The sequence below is a fragment of the Drosophila persimilis genome, unplaced genomic scaffold (assembly GCF_003286085.1).
Source record: "Drosophila persimilis strain 14011-0111.01,24,50 unplaced genomic scaffold, DperRS2 tig00000477-arrow-pilon, whole genome shotgun sequence".
In the NCBI taxonomy this organism is placed as follows: domain Eukaryota; kingdom Metazoa; phylum Arthropoda; class Insecta; order Diptera; family Drosophilidae; genus Drosophila; species Drosophila persimilis.
Genome location: NW_020825313.1, coordinates 561,833 through 586,951, shown reverse-complemented (window position 1 = coordinate 586,951; position 25,119 = coordinate 561,833). Strand labels below are relative to the sequence as shown.

The 25,119-nt window shown below is 43.0% G+C and overlaps 1 protein-coding gene across 1 annotated transcript in view; it reads left to right on the top strand.

Annotated features, from left to right (window-relative positions):
- The window catches only part of LOC6603548, a 138,882-nt gene that overhangs the window by 34,767 nt on the left and 78,996 nt on the right, over positions 1 to 25,119 (top strand). Inside the window, exon 2 of the mRNA XM_026989984.1 lies at positions 6,885 to 6,993. Coding sequence (XP_026845785.1) covers positions 6,885 to 6,993 — 109 coding nt within the window. The remainder of the gene's footprint in view (positions 1 to 6,884; positions 6,994 to 25,119) is intronic.

The window sequence follows — 25,119 nt, the reverse complement described above, 5'->3', positions numbered from 1 at the left end:
AAAGAAACTAACTCCCACGCTTCAAAAATTGTGGCACATGGTCAAATTTTAATTGACCATCAGAGCCTACCGATTGAAGAGATGTCAGAGGAAGGCCAGGAAACGAGAAACAAATATTAAAAAAAATACAGGAATATGAATACGTGCAAGACATCACGAATTAAGCAAAACCAAGACCTTTTCAACATGTTGGCAGCGTCTTCAGATCCATATATCTCATTCATTAGATATGTGAAGAAAAGTCACAAAGTAAATCGACAAGCAGTTATTCTTTAGAAATAATAAGTTTATTAGATATTCCTCACACTAAACACTTCCTGTTAGACGATTATTTTACAGAAATAAAAAAAACCAACCATTTTTTTAAATATATAAAAAATTGTTTTTTGTCATTAAAATTTTTTTTAGATTAAGTTGAGTTGAAAATTAAGTCAAAAATATTTTATAATAAAAAAATAGCATTAAAAGTACTTTATCGATAAAAAAAATTAAAAATAGAGCATTTTACATAGGAAAATATGCACCGGCAACAAAGTTCAACTCTAACCCATTATTGTGAAACTTTTAGACACTGTAGCAGAATTTACTTAAGCAGATACAATTTTGAAAGATTTTTCTTTCAAATTCAGTTTGTTTCATGAAGATATCTTTAATTGTTCAGAAGTTTATATATTATATATATTTTATGCATTTCTCACTTTCTAGTCACATAAGCAAAGGTAAATCGAACTGTGTCTGAGTTAAAATATGTGTGTGTTCATGTTTGAACAGTCTGTTTTTCCATACCGTTTGATGCATAGTTTTCAGACCCTATAGGAGCCGAATTTTGTGTGCAGACTTTTTTGATATAGCACTGAATAAATTAGTTTTAACATTATTCCCACAGCCCCTAAAGTAGTGAAATCTTGTGGAATGCACTGTCTTTTTTGCAGGTAGATTCGAATTTGAATTTCACCAGGGACAAGATTTCTTAGTTTTTTTTTCATTGAATATTTGATTGATTTGCCAAATTTATCAGAAATATATATATATATATATATATATATGTGGGGATTTTATTTACTTTAGGTTTAATAATTCATTTGTATTTAATGTTTGATAAATTTAGGATAAATGTATTCTTTAATTCTTCGTTTAATTCTTCTTTTCTGCGGCCGGCGTCGTTTTTACGTATTTTTGGTACTATCCTCGTTTTATTTCTCTGCTTGTCTCTTCCTTGCTCGTCGTCTTCTTCGTGATGGCATAATCGTTGTTCGTCGTTCTCTTTAGTGATGGGATCAGCGTTGCTGGTCGTCTTCTTCGTGATGGCATAATCGTTGTTCGTCGTTCTTTTTAGTGATGGGATCATCGTTGCTCGTCGTCTAGGGATCTTATCTTCATTTGGTATTTTGTGTGGTACACCAACCCACATTCGGCCATTCTGATTAAGCATTCGAACCGAATGCGTCGTCGTCGTCGTCGTTGCCAATGGACCATGGCTTTATGTACTCCGCGCACGATGAGGTATTCTTTGGGCCATCGCAGTTTCCGGCTTTCTGAACATCATACGCATTGTTATGTTTGATTCCAACAACTTGGTAGGGTCCCAAAAACTTTGCTTTTACCATTTCGTGGGGTCGTCGATACTTAGTTTTGAGAGCACTGAAATTATGATTGCATTCAGTCTCTCAATTTGACCATTTACTCTCGGTAGTCCTGTAGTCGTCTTCACCAGCTTAATCCCTTCGTCGTCACAATACTAAACAAAGTCTTGCGAGGTAAAAGCGGAGCCCTTATCCGAGATTATAAACGATGGATACCCAAATGTAATACTTTGACTGCTAAGCTTCGCAATGACCTCATTTGCGGTAGTCGATTTTGTAGGATACAGCCAGCAATACTTCGTGAATGAGTCTATAACTGCAAAGATATGTTTGTAGTCCTTGTGCGTCGAATCCAGAGGTCCCAAAAAGTCAATATGATAAGTGTGTAATGGAACGTCTTCTTTCTATAGTGGGTGTAGTAGCCCTTCCTGCTTGCCTCTCTTTCGGTTCATCAAAATACATGGAATACAGCACTCAATATATTTCTTGATCTTCTCTTCGACATGTGGTATGTAGAATTCTCTGCAAATCAAATCCTTCGTCTTCTTTGCTGCAAAATGCCCTCTATCATGTGTACGGCTAATAATTTTTTTCTGCATGTCATTGGATACCACCCTAAGTTCTTTGTCCAGTACAACTCTATATAGCATACCAGACTTAAGGAAATAATCGTCGTAAGTCTTCTGTTCGTCGTTCAGAATTTGTTTAATAGCCTTAATCTTTTCATCTTTCGACTGTGCATCTTTTAAAGCGATGATTATGCTGTCTTCAGTTATCATCATGATTGGGTAGCGGCTGAGAGCATCGACATGCTTCATTCTAGTTCCTGACCGATGTTCCACAGCATAATCGTACTCCTGCATAAACAAAATCCATCGCGCCACCCTAGTGCATAAGTTTTCTTTCTTCAGCGTCTTTGTAAAAGCATTGCAGTCTGTTATCAGTTTAAAATGAATGCCTAAGAGATATACTCTAAACTTGGTTAACGCTTCTATTACTGCCAAAATCTCTAATTCATAACTGCTATATTTCCGCTGTGCATCAGTAGTCTTTTTGGACATTTAATAGACCGGGTGTAGCTGTCCGTCGTCTGGCGATTTCTGTAATAGAACTGCACCAAAACCATCAATTGATGCATCTGTGTGTACTTCAGTATCGTAAGTCTGATTATATATATTCAATACTGGGTTCTCTGTCAGCAGTTTTTTTAAGATATTAACGGCATTCTCTTCATATACATCAAATTTAAATTTTGTCTTGTTCTTTGTCAACTCCGTTAAAGGTCTAGCAATGCCTGCATAATTCGGGATAAATTATGTCAGTCAGTCCCAAGAAACTCTCTACTTGTTTGAGTGATTGTGGCATTTTAAACTTTGATACAGGATTTTTTTTTTTTTTTGTTGAAGGATAAATCTTACTGTTTTCATTTATATGACCAAGAAATTGAATACGGGTCTTCAGAAAGTGGCATTTTTTTATGTTCAATTCTAGGCCAAAATCTTTGCATGTTTCGATAACTTCCTTTAGATTCTTCCTAGCTTCTTGTTCTGTCTGTGCTGGAATAATCACGTCATCAACGTAGGGTAAAGCAATACCTTTGCTGGACAGATGTCGAAATATCGCATTGATGTGCCGCTGAAAAACTCCTGGTGAATTTGAAAATCCAAACGGAACTCAAAAATTGATATTGGCCTCGCTTAATTAAAAATTCAGAAACCGGCACATGAAAAAACGCATTCTTAAGATCAATCGTGCTGAATATCTTGGCCTCTTGCAATCTGTCTAGTTGATCTTCAATAAGCGGCAAAGGAAAATGATATTTGACAGTTACCTTATTGATCCTTCTGTAATCAACACAAACCCTTGCCGAACCGTCTCGCTTTTTAACAAGGACTATTGGACTTGTAAACTCCGATGTAGATTCTTCGATAATGTCATTTTTAAGCCACTCTTCAATCAGTTAATCGACGATACGAGTTTACGTAAACGCTATTCTGCGCGGACGCGAAAATATAGGAGACTCATCTTTTAATACGATACGCATCTCTACATTTGTTGTTTTTGATTTGTTTGGCACATAATTGTCTATTAGTTCACGTACTTCTTTTTTGGCAGATTCACTTGCTGCTTCATTAATGTCAATTACGTCATTGTCAATTTCCGCACAAATTTTCATTATATTTAGATCGTCACCGCTCGACATATTGCGCACTTGAAGTCCGTTTCTATTGAAAACAATTTCCGCCAGTAAACACAGTTCTTCTCAAATAATTAGCTTCACGTTGATAAGTCTGGTTGGTACTACATAAAAATCTAACAAGAATTTACCATTATCAATTAGAATTGTGTGCCTAAAATGTCCAACTGGTTTTATCCTATTAGAGTAGTCACATCCAATAAGAACAATTGTGCAGCTTTCCAATTTCGGCTTGCCAATCTCGCTATAAAAGTCTTCCCGCATAACGTTGAACTTGCTTCCCGTATCAAAAAGCGCGATACACTTTTTATTTTCAAATGCGACTTCTTTGTGTGTGATATCGGGTTTTGGCTGCAATCTACGCGTATTTACTGACGTTTGTAGCATATTGGATATTACCAAACCTTCGCGGAAGGCTGAGCAGGTGATGATTCGTCTCCCGTCCGGGCACGTGCTTGTTCCGGCTTCCGTCTCATCGGCAAGAAATGGGGGGGTTTTTTATTTCCCAGAACGGACGGGACACAGCTCTACTCCAACAATCATAATACTGACACGTAACGTTCATTAAAATTTCACGTGCAAGCGAAGTATCGACACAAATATGTACAAGAGCAAATACACCTAACTACGCACACGGACACATACACACATACAAGTCGTGCCACGGTGTTGTTGTGACCACTCATGCCCACCCTACCATGATCACCGCTCCCGGTTCATCCGGTGATCCCATAAAGAAGGCTCTTACAGCCTCCTATCCAACCCCATTACCCTCATTTGCCCAGCATGGTCCCCGCATATAGAACTCTAGCCCCGATTCATGTTAAATCCTATATTTCATATTGAGCAATAGCACATGCATCGCAACTAGTAAACTAATAAATGATTAACTCTTAATAATACAATTTAGATTGAAATTTAGCTTACAAATTGAAAGAAGGGTAAGGTACATATCTCTAGCTTTTATGTTAGGCAAATAGATAAATAAATAAATATGCAAAAGGGAATGTAAAAACTGTGCGCAGCGATCGTTATGGCAGGTCAGTTATTCAAGTGCATTAGCGAAAGCAACCGCAAGTAGAAAGCATAAAAGAACGTCAGAGCGACCAGCCTCGCATCTTCCCTTTTGTGCCTTGTTCTTAAGAGGGCTGTTTCTTATGCGCGGCGTAAGCGCTTATGGTTGCCAGCAGGGCATAAGGGAGAGCGCACAGCCTCTCTTAAGCGAAGAAGCCCCTGACTACGTGAGGTTTTTTTCTTTTTCGGTTATGCAATAAATAGTTGCTAATAACAAACAAACTCCAATATTTTATCTTTATGTTTTGGGATCACTTACGGCCTTCCTTTGATTTGTTTTAATAAATGCGTTGAAACAGCGATGAAAGCTCTTCCATGGACTGCGGCAACGTTCCTAAAACGAAAGCTGGAGAAATAATTTTACAAAAAAAACTCACGCTCTCCTCTGCCGTTTAACCGTTGTTCACTTTCGCCTTGTCACACATTCCACTTGCTATTTCTTCCGAACAGAATTTAAAAACACAACCAAAAGAAATTTACTAAGCTAAGTACACTAATGACTCAATAGCATAAAAATAGGAATCAGCGGTTACACTGATGGATAAAAAAAAACGACAGTCGTTGCCGCCGGCTTCACATCTGGGCACTCCTCGGCACTTCGTATGGGGAAAAGAAAATAGGTCTAGGCCCAGATCTATATTTCGGGTAGAAATTGGTTGACCGTTTACATCGCTTTAATAATTTCCGCAGAATTGGACGGCCTCCAATATATCGCGGGTCCGTGACACATAAGTGGCTCGCGCCCGCAAAGCGACTGATGAGCAGATCTTTTACGCCTCCCGCTTTGTGCTCTTCGGCCTAGCGCTGGGAATTTTTGGTACGGAGCTGTAGTTGGGCGAGGAGCATAAGTCCCTTGTCGCGGGCGGAGGCCCTAATATCGGGGAAATTGTTGTTGCGAGCTTTCGTATTGGGGTTCAGACAGGTACCCAAACGATTGCCCGAAGTTTAAGCAGGTACTAACCGCCAATCTGAAAAATTAATTTCCTACAATAAAAAAAAGCACTACCCTACGCCACGAGTGTATGTGGTGTATATTAGCGACGCTGAAATACATACCAATTGAAATTGGCACTTAACACACTTTTACTTTATAAACGCACAATAATTTTTCCTTTTTGCTGTATTCAGCTGTTAAGATCTTTTCCCGGTTTTTATTCCTTTTTTTTCTTTATACTTGGACTGGACAACAATAGCACGTCTGTCTTCGCCAACAGTTTTTCTTCCAAGAGACCGAGGCTAGCTCTGCACAGTCTGAGACCCCCAGTACAGCGTTAAAATTGAGAATCCTCCATTTTCGAATTGACCCCGTAATTATTTTACATGTTTCAACTCAAAAAAACAGAAAAAAAACCGCTCTCCTTCGTTTACCTTTTAACTTGAATTGAGGCGGCAAAGTTGAGTAACATGGGGAGACCAATATCCCTTCTTGGTACTTTTCTAAATGTTCCCTTTTGTGGATCCCAGTATTTATACCTTTTTTTCTTTTTATACTTTACTCTTTCAATGGTAAACTAAAAAAACTTTCTTCTTCAATAGTAACCACTTTTAGTTCATTCCCGGAGGAGCGCCCAAAATGTGGGGTTTTTATTTACTTTAGGTTTAATAATTAATTTGTATTTAATGTTTGATAAATTTAGGATAAATGTATTCTTTAATTCTTCGTTTAATTCTTCTTTTCTGCGGCCGTCGTCGTTTTTACGTCTTTTTGGTACTGTCCTCGTTTTATTCCTCTGCTTGTCTCTTCCTTGCTCGTCGTCATCTTCGTGATGGCATAATCGTTGTTCGTCGTTCTCTTTAGTGATGGGATCATCGCTGCTGGTCGTCTTCTTCGTGATGGCATAATCGTTGTTCGTCGTTCTTTTTAGTGATGGGATCATCGTTGCTCGTCGTCTAGGGATCTTATCTTCATTTGGTATTTTGTGTGGTACACCAACCCACATATGTATATATATACAATAACTAAAAATGGTTATAGCTACGCCACGGGGTACCCAGCACTTCATAATTTTTATATTATTCCTTATTTTCAGATTAACCTACGTTTAATTCTCGTTAGTGGCAAAACCAAAGAATTTATATTTAATCCATCAGATTCTGCTGGTGATATTGCACAAACAGTATTCGATAATTGGCCAACTGGTGAGTATATTCTTTTATAGGAGTATCTGCACTGTTAATATTTATGAAAAAAAAAACTAGATTACTTTAACCGGTCCAATTTAGCCCATGGTATTAACCCATCAAGAATAAAAAACTATTTTTTTAAATGCACTGACAATAAATGCTCAATACTTTAAATATTTCTTAAAATGAAAATTGCTGTCTTTTAAACAAACTATCTCAGGAGCAGGGTTACATCGGCAGTGTTCTATGATTTCTTTGACAACTAAAATCGTGACGTCTAATTTCAATACTCGTTCTCAACACAACACATGTTCACAAGCTTTAAACATTGTTAATATTACTTATACTATCCGATTACACTAGTCAAAATTAACTAAAATTCCGATTTCCTTGAAATTTACAAAATTTTCTATCATATGTACATACATACACTACTGGTCAAAATAATAAGTACGTACAGTGGTGCTCATACACTTAAGCCACAAGAACTACACCAAGAATTTAAGCGAAAATCAAGAAAAGTTTTTATTTTACAGCTTCCATTTTTTGTCTCAAATTAGTTCTATATGTTCTATATTTATGTTTTAATACAACAATAAACAAGTTATGCAAATAGCGAAATAATTAAAAAATTTGAAACCATGTCCAAAATGTCCTGCTCATATACTTAAGCCACCTGGAAAAAAATGGTTAAAAAAGATACAATTTGCTCAGTATTCCTAGTATTTTTAATAAAATTACTTTAATATAGAGTAGGATGATCTTTCTGCTTAAGAAAAGTGGAGCAACGCTTTGGTATTGAATCTGCAGGATTCAGGATGAGGGGTGATTTTCTTTCATTCTTCCTGTAAAATTCGGCACAAATCCTTTTAATTGCTGTTTTTTTTTTTGGGCAGCGACTTGGTTTAGCATTCCACAAGTTGTCTATATGGTTCAGGTATATGGACTCTGCGGAGGCCATTGCAAAACATTGATTCCCTCTTGGTTAAGCCACGACTTGAATATCCTGCAGCAATGTATCGGGTCGTTGTCCTCTTAAAATATCCAGGCAACTGGCAAATTATCTTGCCGCAAACGCATTTCTATACAAGTATAGAATCGCCAAAGTCATACAAAATAAGTGTGGCTATACCGTATACTAACATACGATTACTAATAAGAAAATAATTTCTTGTTATTTTGTTTATGTTTTTAGATTTCATCGACCACAAACTATATATGTGAAATGAAAAATGAATTTGTTAGATATTTTTATAATCTTTTGTAGGTTAGAAAACTAAAAAGTGAATTGCATTTTTTCTCTACATTTATTAAAAAAGTTTTACGAGCGGGAAAGAAAGCTTATAAGCGTGTACTTATTATTTTCACCACTAGTGTATGTACATATACAATTTTTGACTTTTGCCACCTCATTTCATCTGTGCGACGCCTAATTAACGGTCCTAAGCCAGCGATCGGATGTGTGCAGACCATTGCCCTATACGAATTCAAGGGCAGGCACGGTGCATGGATAATGTCTCTAGGGACGTTTCCGTGTCTTCCGCGGATTTTACTGAGCAAGGAGCCGTGAGCTTCGACGTAACCGTCTTCTTAAACTGTACACGGCTAATATTCCGGGGGTAAACTGAATGTACTCATGATCCGAGAAGGAGAGTCTGTCGAGGACACCAGCTATATAGCAAAGTACTCTTTCCCGTTATAAGTGTTGGATCTTGTACGTTTGATCAGATAGCACCTACGAAGGTATTTTTATCAAGCACGTTTGCTAATTCTGGATTAGACTTCAGGCTCCTGGACCAAGCTTGCCTCGATGATGGTATCCAGATCGATGTTCTTCTCTACCTCGCCTGCTTGTAGGGTATGCGCGTCTTTATCCTTGGGAGTGGCGCTTCTTGAGGCACCGGTATATAATACCCATGCCCCACGCCATCTGGGGTACAACAGATCCTCCACCTTCTTGTTGACCTGGAGTATCACACACTGGCCCCCTCTCGTTGGGTAGTGGTAGTCCCTGTGTGCAAAACCTTCCAGTTCGTCGTTGGCACCGTTTGATTCTGACGCTGTAGAAGCTTCAGTGCACGGTCACTTTAGATTGCGATGGGTAAGAGTTCTTGCGCCTTTGGTATGGACGGAATTTGCTCCTTGTCCTTCAACTTCAGCTTGGGCCCTTCCGACATCGCTTCCGATTGGCAAATCGTACGCGTCAGCCACCTGAGTGTCGGGTCATCGTTGCACTTCAGGATTTTGCCCTCTTTAGCCACCTAGCGTCATCGAAATGGGGCAAGGGTGCTGTGGGTTCTTTCTCCATCCGTGCAAAGAGGGATCCGACGAGAGGCGCGTTCACCAACTTCAACTGTGCCGCCGTCATCTTTGAGTTTTCATCGCTTCGGTCAATGAGTGTGACGATAAGTTTACTCTTGGACACTTCGCTGACATTTGCCTTTGTATTGGGCAAACGCATGGGCCTGTCTTGGTCATGTCTGGCTTGTCGGGAGATTGAGGCCGAAATGCGTACATTTATGAGACAGACTCGAACTGGGTTTCTGGATGTCCGGAAACAATTTGTGGCTCTCAACGAGAATTTTCTTGCCCTTGAATCACAGTTTCTTGGGCTCAAACTCTTGAGCGAATCGCCTAGACGGAAAATTCCGCATAATGATACCAATCTCTTGCAACCTAATCCGATTGGTACGCCTGCCTCCCACCTTCATCCATCGGAAGCATTTCCGTGTAGTCATGCCACGCCGTTGTCTGTAAATCCGCCAACGGTGGCTCCGGCGTTCTTTACACCGAGCAATGTGCTTCCTTCCGCCTAGTGCGGGTGTGCTGGTTGCTGACGACGTCTTGCCAATTCCTGCTCCAATTCCTGCTCCAATTCCTACTCCAATTCCTGCTACAGCCATTGCTGCCATTGCTGTCAATATGGCCTGAGCATACAATTGTGCATGAGTTCCTTCTCAAAGATTCGAACTCGAATCCAAGAATTACCGAACATGCTCCAAAAAATTGATGTACTATTTTTCCATGCACTATCAGAACGTTCGCAGTTTGCTGGGAAAATTGCGTCAAATTCATACTAATAGCGCGTCCTTTGATTTCGATGCCATCGCGTTTACCGAAACCTGGCTTAACTCCTCTGTCAATGATCATGAATTTTTCATTGATAGTTACACTATTTATAGAATGGACCGCCCATCTTTTGCAGGTGGGGTTCTGATTGCAGTTAAATCTGTTTTCTCATCTGAGTTATTCCCATTCAATAACATTCATGGAATTGAATTTAATGCAGTCAAAGTTCGTGTTGGCTCCGCAATTTTTTTATTTAACCTGCTCTTACATTCCTCCCAGGTCTGATGCTGAGCTTTACTTACACCACCTCTCAGCAATTAATACTGTTGTTTCTGCATTAGGGTGCAATGATCGAATTATTGTCATGGGGGACTTTAACCACCCATTTCTTTCTTGGCTGCCTTGTGATGACGCTAACCTGTTGTTTCCCAATTGCCATAATGACTTTATCAATGGGCCAACGGATATTTCCCTTGTCCAAATTAATGCCGTTAAAAACGTTAGGGACAGACTTCTTGGCCTCGTTTTTGTTAACGATGGTTCTCTTGCTACGGTATCTAGAGCAAGCCCAATATCTCTCCCTGAAGATCCTTACCATCCAATTTTGTTGATATCACTGGAGTGTACACAATCTGGAGGTGCTGACAGTTCCATGGCTCCTTGTCACATAAAGTGCTTTCGCAAAACAAACTTTATCGATTTAGATCTACATCTTTCGCGTGTTGATTGGTCGTTTCTTTATTCATTACCGAACATAGATGCAACTGTTAACTCGTTTTATAGTTCTATTTACTCCGCCCTTAATACGTTTGTTCCAGATATCACTGTACCTGTATCGTCCAAGCCTCCCTGGTTCTCCAAGTATTTGTCATACTTAAAAAATAATAAATCCCGGCTCTATAAAAAGTACCAGAAGTCGGGCTCCACGTTGGCCTTAGCTCTATACTCCTCCGCTCGCTCTCTGTTCCTTGCCGTCAATAGTCAGTGTTATAATCATAACCTTTCACAATGTAGTAGTAACTTTCGTAGTGATCCTACAAAATTATATTCGTTCGTTAACTCTAAGCGCAAGTCAAACGTTTTTCCTCCCTCCCTTCATTACCAGAACAAAACAGAAGCTTCTGCTGTTGGTATTGCAAATTTATTCGCTAACTTTTTCCAAACAACGTACTCGTCTCATATTTACAACGCATCCACTCCGTATCCGTACCAGCTACCTCAAGCTAACAGCATTTTTCTGCCCTTTTTCGAGGAAAGCGTTGTTCTGGAAGGTTTGTCATCTGTGGACATATCGTTTTCTGCGGGTCCAGATAAGGTACCAAGTTGCATCTTAAAACACTGTGCCCAGTCCCTTTGCAAACCCTTGACCTTTCTCTTCAACCTCTCCTTGGAACAGTCTTGTTCCCAGTAATTTGGAATGAGTCCAATATCATTCCGCTTCACAAAAACGGTTCAAGATCAAACATTGAAAACTATCGTGGTATCGCAAAGCTTTCCGCCATCCCGAAGCTTCTTGAGTTCCTAGTCACCCGGCAACTGCAACATCTTTGTTGCAGCTGATATCTCCGTCGCAACACGGTTTTTTCAGACATCGTTCAACATCGACTAACCTTCTTGAGTTTTCTAACCTAATCCACCGTGGTTTTCAAATTGGTTTGCAGACGGATGTAGTTTTTACGGACTTCAGCAAGGCATTCGATTCTGTGAACGATGCTCTGCTTATTCACAAGCTCTCCTTATTAGGGTTCCCAACGAATCTTCTAGATTGGATTTTGTCCTATCTCTCTAACCGTACTCAACGTGTTTTGTTTTCTAGCGTGTTGTCAAATACTGTTAATGTTACTTCAGGTGTGCCACAGGGAAGTCATCTGGGCCCGCTTCTGTTTATTTTATTTGTGAATGACCTTCCTCAAATTATAACATACTCTACTACACTAATGTATTCTGATGATGTCAAAATCTGTCTTTCTTACTCTGATTGGTATTTGCACACACGCCTTCAACTTGATCTAAGTGAACTACTATTGTTGTTAATGTGTGTATGTGTGTGTGTAGGAAGCTGGGTTGCATACGGTACATAAACCGTCTACAGTTTGGTCGTCGCAACTAGAACTTGAACCAGTTGGACTGCGGAGAGGGTATCCTACGGTGCGCAAGTGAGGATCTGAAGACACAGCGACAGCCTCTGATGATTGCGATGGAAGATGAGTGACAGGCAGCTATGGTACTGTTTCTGATACTGACTTTATTGAACAAATGCATCTCCTTATATAGCTAACAGTGGAATTCTTATTCTATGGGAAGGACCGCACAGGCTCCTTGTGAGTGTATTTTTAGATTGGGTACACTTACTCTGTGCGGGGGTTATATTTCAGTGTATTTACTTAGGTACTTGGCAGCAATAAAATAGATAGTTTATTGCTTGATCCCTTTTGGTGGGTTCGAGTTTACAAGTGCTATTGTCTATTCTTAGTTGCTAATGTATTTTTCGTGTCGTCATATTCAGTTACATGAAATGACATGAACCATTTTATTTATGAGTATTTGTGTATGAGATTGAACTGTATATTCCTAATATTCATTAAATACATGTCTGTGGCTGAACATTCTCCCGGCCGTTGAACTGGTGTTCAACCATCGCTCAAGTCGACCGCAAACCGGCGTGCAGGGGGTATAGGGGGTGATGACATGGCTGGATCGGGATTTGATGGCCTTGGTTTCCATAGTTGATATTTATCCCGGAAAATGAAGGCAATGATCAATAAAATTAATATTGCTAGGGTTGCGTAAGCAGCGAGTTGATGGTGCTGCACGGTGGTGAGATGGTGTGGCAGCTCCTGATGATTGATGGTTGATAGTTGCTGGCGTAGATCATCAAGTTCTTGAAGAAAGTCTGATGTCTGGTTCTTCAGTTGCCACATTGGTGGCGAGGGTGATGTCTCCGGTGGGCTTACGTCATCAAACCGAGTGTAAGTCGATTTTACTTCGCTGATTGTGGTGCTGAAGGTGCTGATGCTTACTTCAGTATTGCGAGCAGTGCAACCAGGGGACATGGAGAGTAGACCAGTTCCTTCCAGTGTTATGGTTGACGGAACTCCGTTGCATACTGCTTGAAGTTTGGTTGTAGAATGCGTTGCGAAGATCCAATTATTTGGATGCTGAGTTTTTAGCCACACCGTGTCAGCCTTTGTGTGTGTTACCTGACACAGTGTTTCTGTTTTATTGTTAAACAGTTGAAACTCACAGCGATTGTCCACATTGAAGATCGTCTGATGGTCAAAGCAGATGAACTCCTCGTTGTGTACCTTAAGACAACGTCGGAATTCCTCTTGGGTAGTGCCCATGAACTGGTCTCGGTGGATGTTCACCGTTATTATGGTGGTTCTGAGGTCAAATAGACTCCAGCTTGTTGAATCCCAAAACGGAATTGGGATGATGCTGAAAACTTCGAACTGAGCTGTTGAAACCAGCGGTAGCGTCAGTTTGAAGATAACGTGTTTTGCAGTCGGGGTTCCTTCGGCTCGCATGATTCTGTATAGCTGAATCACCTCCTTCGTTGTGACCGGCAGCATTTGATCTTGTGGCAAATGATCCCGTATCTGGTCTAGTTGATCTATTAGTTGCTCGGGAGACACCAGCGTGGAGCTTATTCTCCGATGATGAATACCGATTAGGACATCAGATATGTCGGACTGCATTCGTTGGAGAGTTGTTGTGAGCAGGGTTAATTGTGCTATTAGTCCTAAGTACGCTTGAGTCAGATGATCGCTGTGATATGACCCTCTTTCTCGGTTGATGGTAGCCATATGCTGTTCCAAAATTTTTAGGCGATTATCAGTTGTTACTTTGTCTTTTCTGACTACGTTTATTGTCGCGTCGATAATTGATGTTTGGTTTTGGAGCAGATGTAGTAGAAAGTCTTCATTGGTTTTCACTTTCTCAATTACTTGAGTCATCTCTTCTGCGTATTTTGCGTCGAGAACACCAAAAAGACTGCTTGCTACGTTTCCTATGATTTCCAGCGGCGATCTGCGTTTTCGAGAGGTTTTCATTAGCACGCTTCCTGCTTGTAGCTCGTTATGCACATGTTGAAAGTGTTGAACTATGGAGTTACATGCCGGAACATTTTTTAATTCAGGGCACATGTATCGTAACTCTGAAATTCCAGCAGACATTAGTTGCATATCCTTCCAATATGGGTCCAAGTCATAGTATACGATCATGGTCCACTCAGACGTTGCTATTCTTGATGTTCCAAGTTTCTCATAGAATATTCCTGGCTTGTTTGCGAATTGTGTCACATTTATTGACTGTGACAATGCTAATGGAAGCATGAGCAACAGCACCACTAATGTTGACGTTAATGTAGGTGAAATTTTTGTTGTTCGCTGTGTGGGTGGCTCATCAATCTCCGTGGTGTCACTGATCATGTTGTGGGAACGTTTGACTGCCACATCTTCTGGAAAGAGCGGCGCTAGACGAGTGATCGGGCGCTTGTATACGCCAGATGCTGTCTTAACGTCAACCACTCGTACGTGGTTGTCCTGTCCAGGATATGTCTTAATGATGCGACCCATTGGCCACTTCATTACAGGAAGGTTGTCTTCCTTAACCAAAACTAATAATCCTTCAGGTACGTTTGGTGAAGCGGTCTTCCATTTATGCCGAGCTTGCAATTCTTGGAGGTATTCTGTAGACCATTGTTTCCAGAATGAATGCTTTAGGCGCGATACCAATTCCCAGCGCTTGACCAATGTTCTTCCTTGATGATCAGTATTGACGTCAGGAGGCGTTGTTAATGGTTCACCAATCAGGAAGTGTCCTGGGGTGAGCGCTGTTGTATCAGTGGGATCATTTGACATTGGAGTGATGGGTCGAGAATTGAGAATTGCTTCAATTTCGATTATTACTGTGTTTAGTTCTTCAAATGTCAATGAGGCTGTGTTGGTGGTTGTTATCAACAGCTTTTTTGCTGATTTTACCGCCGCTTCCCAGAGACCGCCAAACGATGGAGCCCTGGGAGGAATGAATTTAAAATCCACTTGCTTTTTGTTGCAATGATTCGTGATCAGAGCACTTGCCTTTGAGCTGAATATAGAGTCTTCTAATTCTTTAAGCTGATTGTTTGCACCCACAAAGTTCGTTGCATTGTCGCAATGAATAGTTTGGCACTTCCCACGTCTGCTTAAGAATCGACGCAGGGCGGCCAAGAATGCATCTGTGGTCAGGTCGCTTACCAGCTCCAGGTGTACTGCCTTTGTGGAAAAGCAGCAGAACACGGCGATGTACGCCTTATCTGGTCTTTTGCCTCGGATCTTATGGTGGATCGAGATTGGTCCACAGTAGTCGACGCCTGCATTAAGAAACGGGCGTGCTTGTGTGACTCGTTGTGCTGGGAGATTGCCCATGATTTGGTGCATCAGCTTTGGCCTAGCTTTGGTGCATCTAACACAGCTGTGGATGATGCTTCTAGCCATTGTCTTGTCATTGATAATCCAATATTGTTGTCTTGCGATTGCCCTTAATGCTTGAGCACCACAATGCATGTTCTCCTCATGTAGCTCCCGCAAAATCATTTTGACGATTGGGTCATTGTAAGGCAGCAAGACTGGGTGTTTTGCGTTGTATGGAAGTAGAGCTTCTTCAAGTCTACCACCAACTCGGATGAGCTCATCGTCTCCTAGGAAGGGAGATAACGATATGATCGAGCTCTTTTTATCCACAGTCTTATATCGTTGGAACTGTTTTAGCTCTGCTGTAAACTCGACTTGTTGTATGGTTCGCAGGATTATAGTGCGGGCGTGAGTCAGTTCTTCTGCGCAGAGCGTCGTGGTGTTCGCTCTGTTGGTTTTGTAGCAGAAGCGTAACATATATGCCACAATGCGTTGCAGCTTGTGAAACGAGTTGCTATGTCTGCAAGTATATAATTCATCCCCAAGTGCGCTGGGTGTGATTGGCAAGCTTACATGTTTAGCTTTTCTCTCAAGATTGCTGGGTTCTATGTTGGGTGCCTTCGTCCAGTTGTCTCGAGATCCGTGCAGAAATAATGGTCCATATAACCACAGATTGTGATCTGCCAGTCTGCTTGCTGCGATTCCTCTCGACAGGACATCGGCTGCGTTGTTGGCCGATGACACGTGACGCCATTGTGACTGGTTTGTTAATGCCTGGATTTTGGCTATTCGATTTGCCACAAAGGTATGGTATGTTGATGACGATGCGTTTATCCAGGATAACACAACGGTAGAATCACTCCAAAACCATCCTGAAACCGTGTTAATGTCCATGTGCAGATCCTGTCGGACTCGGTTTGTGAGCTCGGCACCGAGGACTGCAGCACAAAGTTCTAACCGTGGTAGCGATTGTTTGGCTGTCGGCGCCACACGTGATTTCGAACAGAGCAGTCTTACTGACACTTGGTTGTTTTTGTATGTAGCGCGTACATATACAGCTGCGCCATATGCTCGTTCTGATGCATCTACAAACGTATGGAGCTCTTGGGTAACTGGAATTTTACCATCGTAGATATGTCGGGGAATTTGCATTTTGTTCAATGTTTGTAAGTCGTCCCGGTATTCTTTCCATTCGATTTGGTGTTGTAATGGTAATTCGTCATCCCAATCCAGTTTGAGCTCCCAAAGTTGTTGCATGAAGATTTTTGCCTTTACTACCACCGGTGCAAAGAGTCCTAGTGGGTCAAAGATTTGGGCCAGTTCGGAACATACCACCCGTTTGGTGATGCGTGTAGCCTGGCTTTTCTGTGTTCGTCCACACAATGTATCCTTCTTCGGCATCCAGATGAGACCCAGAGTTTTCACGCTGTAGTGCTCTAGTGTCTCTCCTAGTTTTACATCGGTTACAATATCCTCTTTGGGGATTCCTTGGAGAAGTTGCTCATTGTTGGAGCACCACTTGCGCAATTTGAAACCGGACGGTAGCAATATCTTATTTAGTTCTTGTCGAACATGAATTGCTTCTGGAATCGTGTTTGCTCCAGTTAGACAGTCGTCAACATAGAAATCTGTTTTTAATGTTGTTGATCCTACTGGTAGTCTGTCTTTGTATTGTATTGCCAAATGATCCAGACATTTCGTTGCTAGGAAAGGAGCAGCTGTTGTTCCATACGTTACTGTTTTCAGGCGATAGTACCTGATCTCTTCGGATGGATTGTTTCTCCAGACTATCATCTGATGGAATTGATCCTCCGGATTCATCCACACTTGCCGGTACATCTTTTCTATGTCCGCTGTGAATACGTACTTATGAATTCGAAATCGTAGCAGAATGGACATAAGTTCGCTCTGAACGGTGGGTCCAGCCTGCAGAATGTCGTTCAAGGATTTCCCGCTTGTTGACTTGCATGATGCATCGAATACTACCCGAAGCTTTGTGGTGGTGCTCTCAGGTTTGAGTACACAATGATGTGGAATGAAGTAGTGCCTTTTGGGAACTTTTGATGCTGGGACAATCTTCATATGTCCTAGTCGTTCATACTCTTCCATGAAGTCCACATAACTGTTCCAAGTTTCTGTTGAGCTTCGCCGCTCCAGCGCTAGGAATCTTTTTGTTGCGGTTTCCAAAGACTCCCCCAGGGCTGAAGGGTGTTCGGAAAATGGGAGCTTTACAATAAAACGGCCGTCTGAAGCTGTCTGAAGATTTTCTATAAAATGAGCTTCACACCGTGCTTCCACTGGAGTGCGTGGTTTGTCTTCCGTCTCTAGATTGTCCAGAGTCCAGAATCTTTCCATGAGCTCGTTTACTCCCGTGGCACAAATGGGTGAGGAGTTGTGGGCAGATTTGATTTTTCCTGCCACAATCCATCCCAGTTTCGTGTTTTGTACCACCGGCCTCCTGTCCTTAGCTGCTGTTGATTTGGTAGCAGCAGCGAGTAGTAATGCTCGGCTCCGATTAGCATGTCGATTTTGCCTGGCTTATGGAAGTTTGGATCTGCCAGTGAGATCTTGCTTGGTATGTTTAAGCTATCTGAATCGAGTGCCTGAGCTGGTTGATCAGCTATTATCTGTGGTAATACGAAAGCTTCAATTCTTTGCGTAAAACCATTGTGAAGGGATGAGCACATTTACTCGTGCTCTGCTGGTCTTTGATTGACCTCCAATTCCTTCGATCCGTAATGTTGTGTCTTTTAGTTTGAGTGACAACATTGATGCCATTCGTTCAGAGATCAAGTTTATCTGTGATCCTGAATCTAGCAGTGCTCTGAAATTAGCAACCTGCCCGTTGTTGGCTTCTACTGCCACCTTTGCTGTGGCCAAAAGATTGTAACTATTGTTACTTGCTGCACCAACCGTCGGGCCTCTTGATTCTGTAGCTGCGCCTGATGCTGTTTCCAAATGTAGCATCGTGTTGTGCTTCTTGTCACACTTGAAGCAGTTTCGACCAGGGCATGCGTTTGTTTTGTGATTTGTTCTAAAACAATTAACGCACATTTTTTGTTTTTGTACCCAATTTAGTCGTTCTGATGGAGATTTGGAGCGAAATTCTTCGCATCCGTAGAGCCAATGGCTTGCTTTTTTGCAGAATGTGCATAAGGGTGCTCGAGTTCTCCCTGTGTTTGCTGATGCACATGTCGTGCCTTTTGGCTCTCTCCTTGATGCTGGTGGCTTCTTACTGGTTCCTAGAACCCGAATTCTTTGTTCCAAGAACTGAAGCATCGTATCCAGCGCCTGAATGTTCTTTGAGCTTCCCAATGATTGCTCATACAAGGCCTTATTTGTTACATCCAGTTTGTTCCTGATAATGGCAATCAATATCGGATCCCATGTAGATATATTGATGCCCAATCCCTTTAGTGATGCAAGGGATTCTATGGTTGTTATATACAATTCTTTTAATGACTTTGGATCGTCATTAATTGTTTGGTGATTGAGGAAGCGGTTCAGTACCGTGTTCGAAACATCTCTGGGATTGTTGTATGCGTCAACTAGTATTTCCCAAGCGGCTTCATAATTTTCTTCCTTTAGATCGATATGTCGAATCAATCTTTCTGCCTCGCCGGTAACGGTGGTTTTAAGATACCACATCTTTTTCACCGTAGGCATGTTGGTCTCATGCACCATGCATGAGAACAGATCGAAGAACTGGGTCCATTTTAATAGATCCCCATCAAACTTTGGGATGCTGATGCGTGGAAGATGCACGTTATCCGTGTTTGGTGTGGCTGATTTTGCCAATGCTCTTTGGACCCTACTTTCCAGTGTTAGGTAGGATTCCATGTCATACCCTCCTTCCACTGGGTCCTCATATTCCTCATGAATTGTGAAGTGGACTTCCTGTGCTTGAGTCCATAGTGATTTTATCAAATCATTTGATGTGCGTCCATCCGCCTCTGAAAGTTGTTCCAGATTGCGTTTAACGGACTCTACTATGGCCTTTTGTCGGCGACATAGTGAAAGCAGTTTGCTGTAATCCTTTGAGGGCTGCTGGATCAGCCCGCTTTCTTTGGGATCTACTGGAGGATTCTCATGCTTTTCTTTAAAGACGATTTGACGTTCCCCACGAGCACTAGTAGTCTGTGATAGCTTATCCAGGCATTCGGTAAAGATCGTAATGTGTTGCTTACAGGTTGTACGTACGTCTTCACGGAATTTTACGTATTCATCTGTTTTGTCTGTATCGCGAAGTTTGGAGTCGTTTTTGTTGAAGCGATTCCACGCATTTTCGAGTGCTGATATTTTGGCTTGAAAATAAGAGGCCGATTGCTTTCGTTCTTGGGGATCTTTTTTAAAGTTCCGAATGCACCTCGATATTTCCTCACCAATCTCTTGTTGCACATTCATTGCCATTGTAGCGGCAGCTTCTGCCTCCATATGTGTATCCATTCTATCTGTTTGTACTTATTACTTTTTGACCCGTTGGGAGTGTTTTATTTGCTTTGCAGCTGGATACGCTCCGAATCGCAACCGTTGTTGGTCAGAAAGGTAATAGTACAGGTGATGTGTTGGATGGAGGGATTTGTGCTGTTTCCAATCTATGGAACGCACGAAAAAACAAATTGATTGCCTCGGTGGTAATCGAATTCTATAGCTGTTTTTCTGTTGGCTGATAACCTGAATATGTCAGATTTGCCAAAGTGATACTTATTGGTAGGAGATGCTACCGTAAGTGTATGGCCTGATGCCAAATTTTTATTGAAGATGTCCTGTTGACTGCTTCAATCTGATGTCCAGATCGAAACCTTTCACTGTAGCTTGTTATACAGTTTGAAAGGATGACCAAGGTCGGGGTCACCAATTGTTAATGTGTGTATGTGTGTGTGTAGGAAGCTGGGTTGCATACGGTACATAAACCGTCTACAGTTTGGTCGTCGCAACTAGAACTTGAACCAGTTGGACTGCGGAGAGGGTATCCTACGGTGCGCAAGTGAGGATCTGAAGACACAGCGACAGCCTCTGATGATTGCGATGGAAGATGAGTGACAGGCAGCTATGGTACTGTTTCTGATACTGACTTTATTGAACAAATGCATCTCCTTATATAGCTAACAGTGGAATTCTTATTCTATGGGAAGGACCGCACAGGCTCCTTGTGAGTGTATTTTTAGATTGGGTACACTTACTCTGTGCGGGGGTTATATTTCAGTGTATTTACTTAGGTACTTGGCAGCAATAAAATAGATAGTTTATTGCTTGATCCCTTTTGGTGGGTTCGAGTTTACAAGTGCTATTGTCTATTCTTAGTTGCTAATGTATTTTTCGTGTCGTCATATTCAGTTACATGAAATGACATGAACCATTTTATTTATGAGTATTTGTGTATGAGATTGAACTGTATATTCCTAATATTCATTAAATACATGTCTGTGGCTGAACAATTGTGGTGTTCAACTAATCTTCTTTTTCTGAACCTTTCCAAATGCAAACTTATGACATTTTACCGTCGCGCTCCTCATTTTGTCTCATATGTTCTAGGAAATCATGTCCTTAAACGAATTTCGAGTTCAAATGACCTCGGAGTCCTTTTTGATCATAAGATGTGTTTTAACACCCATATAGCTGCAACTGTAAATAAAGCTAAGGGTGTTTTAGCGTTCATCAAGCGTTGGTCCAAGGAGTTTGACGACCCGTGCGTTACGAAACAACTGTACATCTCGTTGGTACGTCCTATATTGGAGTATTGTTCTTGTGTGTGGAGCCCGCAGTATAAAGAGCAGCAGGCTGTTATTGAATCCGTGCAAAAGCAATTTTTAATTTTTGCCCTTCGGAACTTTAACTGGGACTCAGGTAGAATCTTGCCACCCTACCGGTCTAGGCTAAATCTTATTGACCTGCCGTCGTTGCACCATCGCAGAATATGCAATGGCGTAATGTTCGTGCACAAGCTCCTTCTTGGGACTGTTGACTCCCAAACTCTCTTGGGTCAGATTGACTTGGCCGTTCCATCTAGACCTACCCGTACTTTTAGGCCTATCCGTCTACCCATATGTAGGTCTAATTATGCTGATCATGAACCTTTTAGGGTTTTATGCCATAATTATAACTCCCTCTGTCAAACCCTATCCCCTGAACTGTCTCTTAAACTAATTGCATGCAATATTTATAATCATTTAAATTTAGCTAACTTTTAACTTATCTTTTTCCGCCTTTAGTAACTAAGTACCATTATTAACAGATCATTTGTTAATTAATAGGTTAGGTTAAAGCGGTAGCCGGGAGGGGGGGGGGGGGGGGGGGGGGGGGATAAGAGCCTCCCGCCCCCAAGCTCACTTGGACCTATAGACAGGTCCGTTGTGTTGCCGCATGGGCATGTGCCCCTTCGCGTTGCCCGAACCGTGAGAGCATACTACTGCAGGTTAAGGGCAGTCCCATCCGGTGGCTTGGATGTATTTGGACAGGGTCCCTGGTTTGATTACGGATAGGTCCGAAATGTCCGTGAGGAAAGCGGCCCCGAGAATACGAAGACGACGATTTCCAAGGGCTGGGCAGTGGCAGAAGAAGTGGGGGACCGATTCCTCCTCCTCCTCGTCGCGACAACTCCTGCAGAAGTCGTTATGAGGGATTGACAGTCTAGAGGCGTGAGTGCCGATCTGCCAGTGTCCCGTAATGGCTCTAGTAACTGCAGAGCACTGTGCTCTGCTGAGTTTATACAGCTCTGCTGAGCGCTTCTTCGATCGATATGGCCATATCAATCTTGAGACTTTACAGGAAACGGTTTGCTGCCATCTCCTATTGGCATATTGCTCGAACAATTCGTGCGTTAGGAGCCTGCACGTAGCCAAAGGCATCGCTACTTGCTCCCTCTCCGATAGGAGAGGAATCGTAGTACCCTGCCTGGCTAGCTCGTCGGCGGCGTCATTCCCCGCGATGTCCCTGTGGCCGGGGACCCATGTAAGGAAGAGATCTAACTGCTCTGCGATCTCGTGCAGTGACCTGCGGCAGTCATTTACAGTCGCTGAGTTCGACGATATTGAGCCTAGAGCTTTGATAGCTGCTTGGCTGTCCGAGAAGACGCACACTAAGTGCGTATCTAGGGGTAGTTTGGAGACGATCGAAATGGCCTCCTTGATGGCTTCAACCTCCGCTTGGAACACAGTGATCCGGGAGCCTGAAGCAATGACTGATGTTCAGCTCGCTGCAGTAGACTCCGCCTCCTACGCGGCCGTCTAGCTTTGAGCCATCAGTGTAGAAGTGGACCGCATTAGCAGGCCCTGGTTCGCCCATCTCCCAGTCCTCCCCAGATGGGATTGATACCTGGAAGGGCGTCGAGAGGTGATCACTGGGGATACAGTAATCTGTCCTCTCTGGTAATTGCGGGAGTCTCATCAGGATTCCCGAGTGCCCAACCGCGGATGCTTTCCACAGTCTGGCTTCTCTCATTCGGAGGGCGGAAAGTGTTGCCACCTTCTTTCCCATGAGATCAACCGGGAGGAGGTCCAGCACAGTATCCAGGGCTTCCCCTGGAGTAATGCGTAGCCCGCCGGTTATGCATAGTTCTGCCATGCGTTGAACTCTGCTGAGTTTATTGAGGCCTGTCCTTTTGTCCAAGGCTGGCCACCATACCACCACTCCATAGAGCATGATTGGTCGTATGATGGCGGTGTAGAGCCACCGAACTATATATGGGGTCATTCCCCATTTTAGTCCGATGGCTTTCTTGCAAGTATAGAGGGCCACTGTGGCCTTCTTTACTCTATCCTCTATGCTCAATTTCCAATCGAGCTTTCTATCGAGGATAAGGCCAAGATACTTGGCGTTGTTGCTGAAGACTAGCGTTTCCCCACATAGTCTTGGGGGAATCAGTGCCGGAACTTTGTACTTCCTAGTGAAAAGCACCAGTTCCGTTTTAGACGGGTTGACGCCTAACCCGCATTTGTCTGCCCATTTCGACATTTTCGTGAGAGTACTTGTCATGCACTCACACAACGTCTGCGGAAATTTTCCGGAGAATGCTATGGCAACGTCGTCCGCGTACGCCACCACGCGGCAGCCACCCCCCTCTATCTCCCGCAGCAGTGTGTTCACTGCCACGTTCCATAGGAGGGGCGAGAGGACTCCGCCCTGCGGTGTGCCTCTGCTGACAAATCTGGTACACGTTGACGTCCCCAGTGATGCCTCAACCGTCCTGCATTGTAGCATCTGATCGATCAAGCTCACCGTCCTGGAGTCAACGCCCAGATCCGTCAGTGCGCCCGTGATGGCGGTCGGAAGGATGTTGTTAAAGGCGCCTTCTATGTCGAGGAAGGCTACTAGGGTGTACTCCTTAAAATTAAGGGACGCTTCGATGATCGATGTGATCGAGTGTAGGGCCGTTTCGGTGGATCTTCCCTTCCGATAGGCATGCTGGGAGTCTGAGATCAGACTGGACGGAATGCACGCCGTTAGATGCAGCCCCAGGAGCCGCTCCATCGCCTTTAGAAGAAAAGACGATAGACTTATGGGTCTGAAATCTTTTGGGGCAGTGTGCGAGGGCTTGCCTGCCTTGGGTATGAATACGACTTTGGTCTGAAGCCAGGTGTCAGGAATGCACCCGTGGGAGAAGATTCCCTCGTAGATTATTTTGAGCCAGTTAATGGCTTTGTGTCCCGCGTGAATCAGTTGGGCAGGGAAAATGCCGTCTGGCCCCGCGGACTTGTAGGGTTTAAAACTTCTGATCGCCCAGGAAATGTTCTCCTGGCTTAGCAGTCTCAGGATGGCATTTGAGGCGACGGAAGGAGGCGCGAGGTAGTTGGGTCTGTTTTCATCGCAGCCAGGGAAGTGGGTATTTAGGAGAAGATTTAGCGACTCCTCGCTGGACGTAGTCCACGACTGGTCGGTGTTCTTCAAGTAGCCCAGGGTGGGTGTTGTCTTCGAGAGAACTCTGCGCAAGCGTGAGGCTTCTGAGTTACTCTCGATTTCGCTGCAGAACTTACGCCAGGAGGCGCGTTTGGCTTTTCTAAGTTCTTTGTTGTAGGTTGACAGACTGGCTTTGTACTCGGCCCAGTTTTGCTCAACGTTTTCAGCCTTAGCTTTATTGAAGAGTCTCCGGGAGGCTTTCCGGAGTTCACCCAGTTTCGGATTCCACCATTCAGGTTTCTTCCGGCCTCTGTTCTTGCCAGAGGGGCATGCTTTGTCGAGCGCCTTATTGCAGGCGTCGGTAAAGATCTTAAGAAGACGAGTCGTGGCCTCCGTGGAGAACTCCTCCTCAGATGGGGGCTCAGGGAGAACACGACAGAGGTAGTCAGAATACCGAGTCCAGTTTGTCCGCCTGATGTTCCGGAATCGGACTGGCTTCGGCACTGAGAAGGAGAAGACAGTTTCCACGTACCTGTGGTCCGAGAAGGAGTGCTCTTCCAGGACCCTCCAGGATACAATGTTACGCTGTATCTCATGAGAGGCAAGCGTGAGGTCCAGGACCTCCTTGCGGTTTTTAATGATAAAGGTGGGATCACTACCCCGGTTTAATAAGACCATCTGTGTGGTCAGTAAGTAACTGAAGAGGTACTCACCCCTTTCGTTTGTGTCAGTGCTTCCCCACTGACAGTGATGTGCATTGGCATCACACCCCACAATTAGGCCGATGTCCTTGGCCGAGCAGTCTGCGATTAGAGCCCGGAGAGGCGCGTGTGGAGAGGGGTCT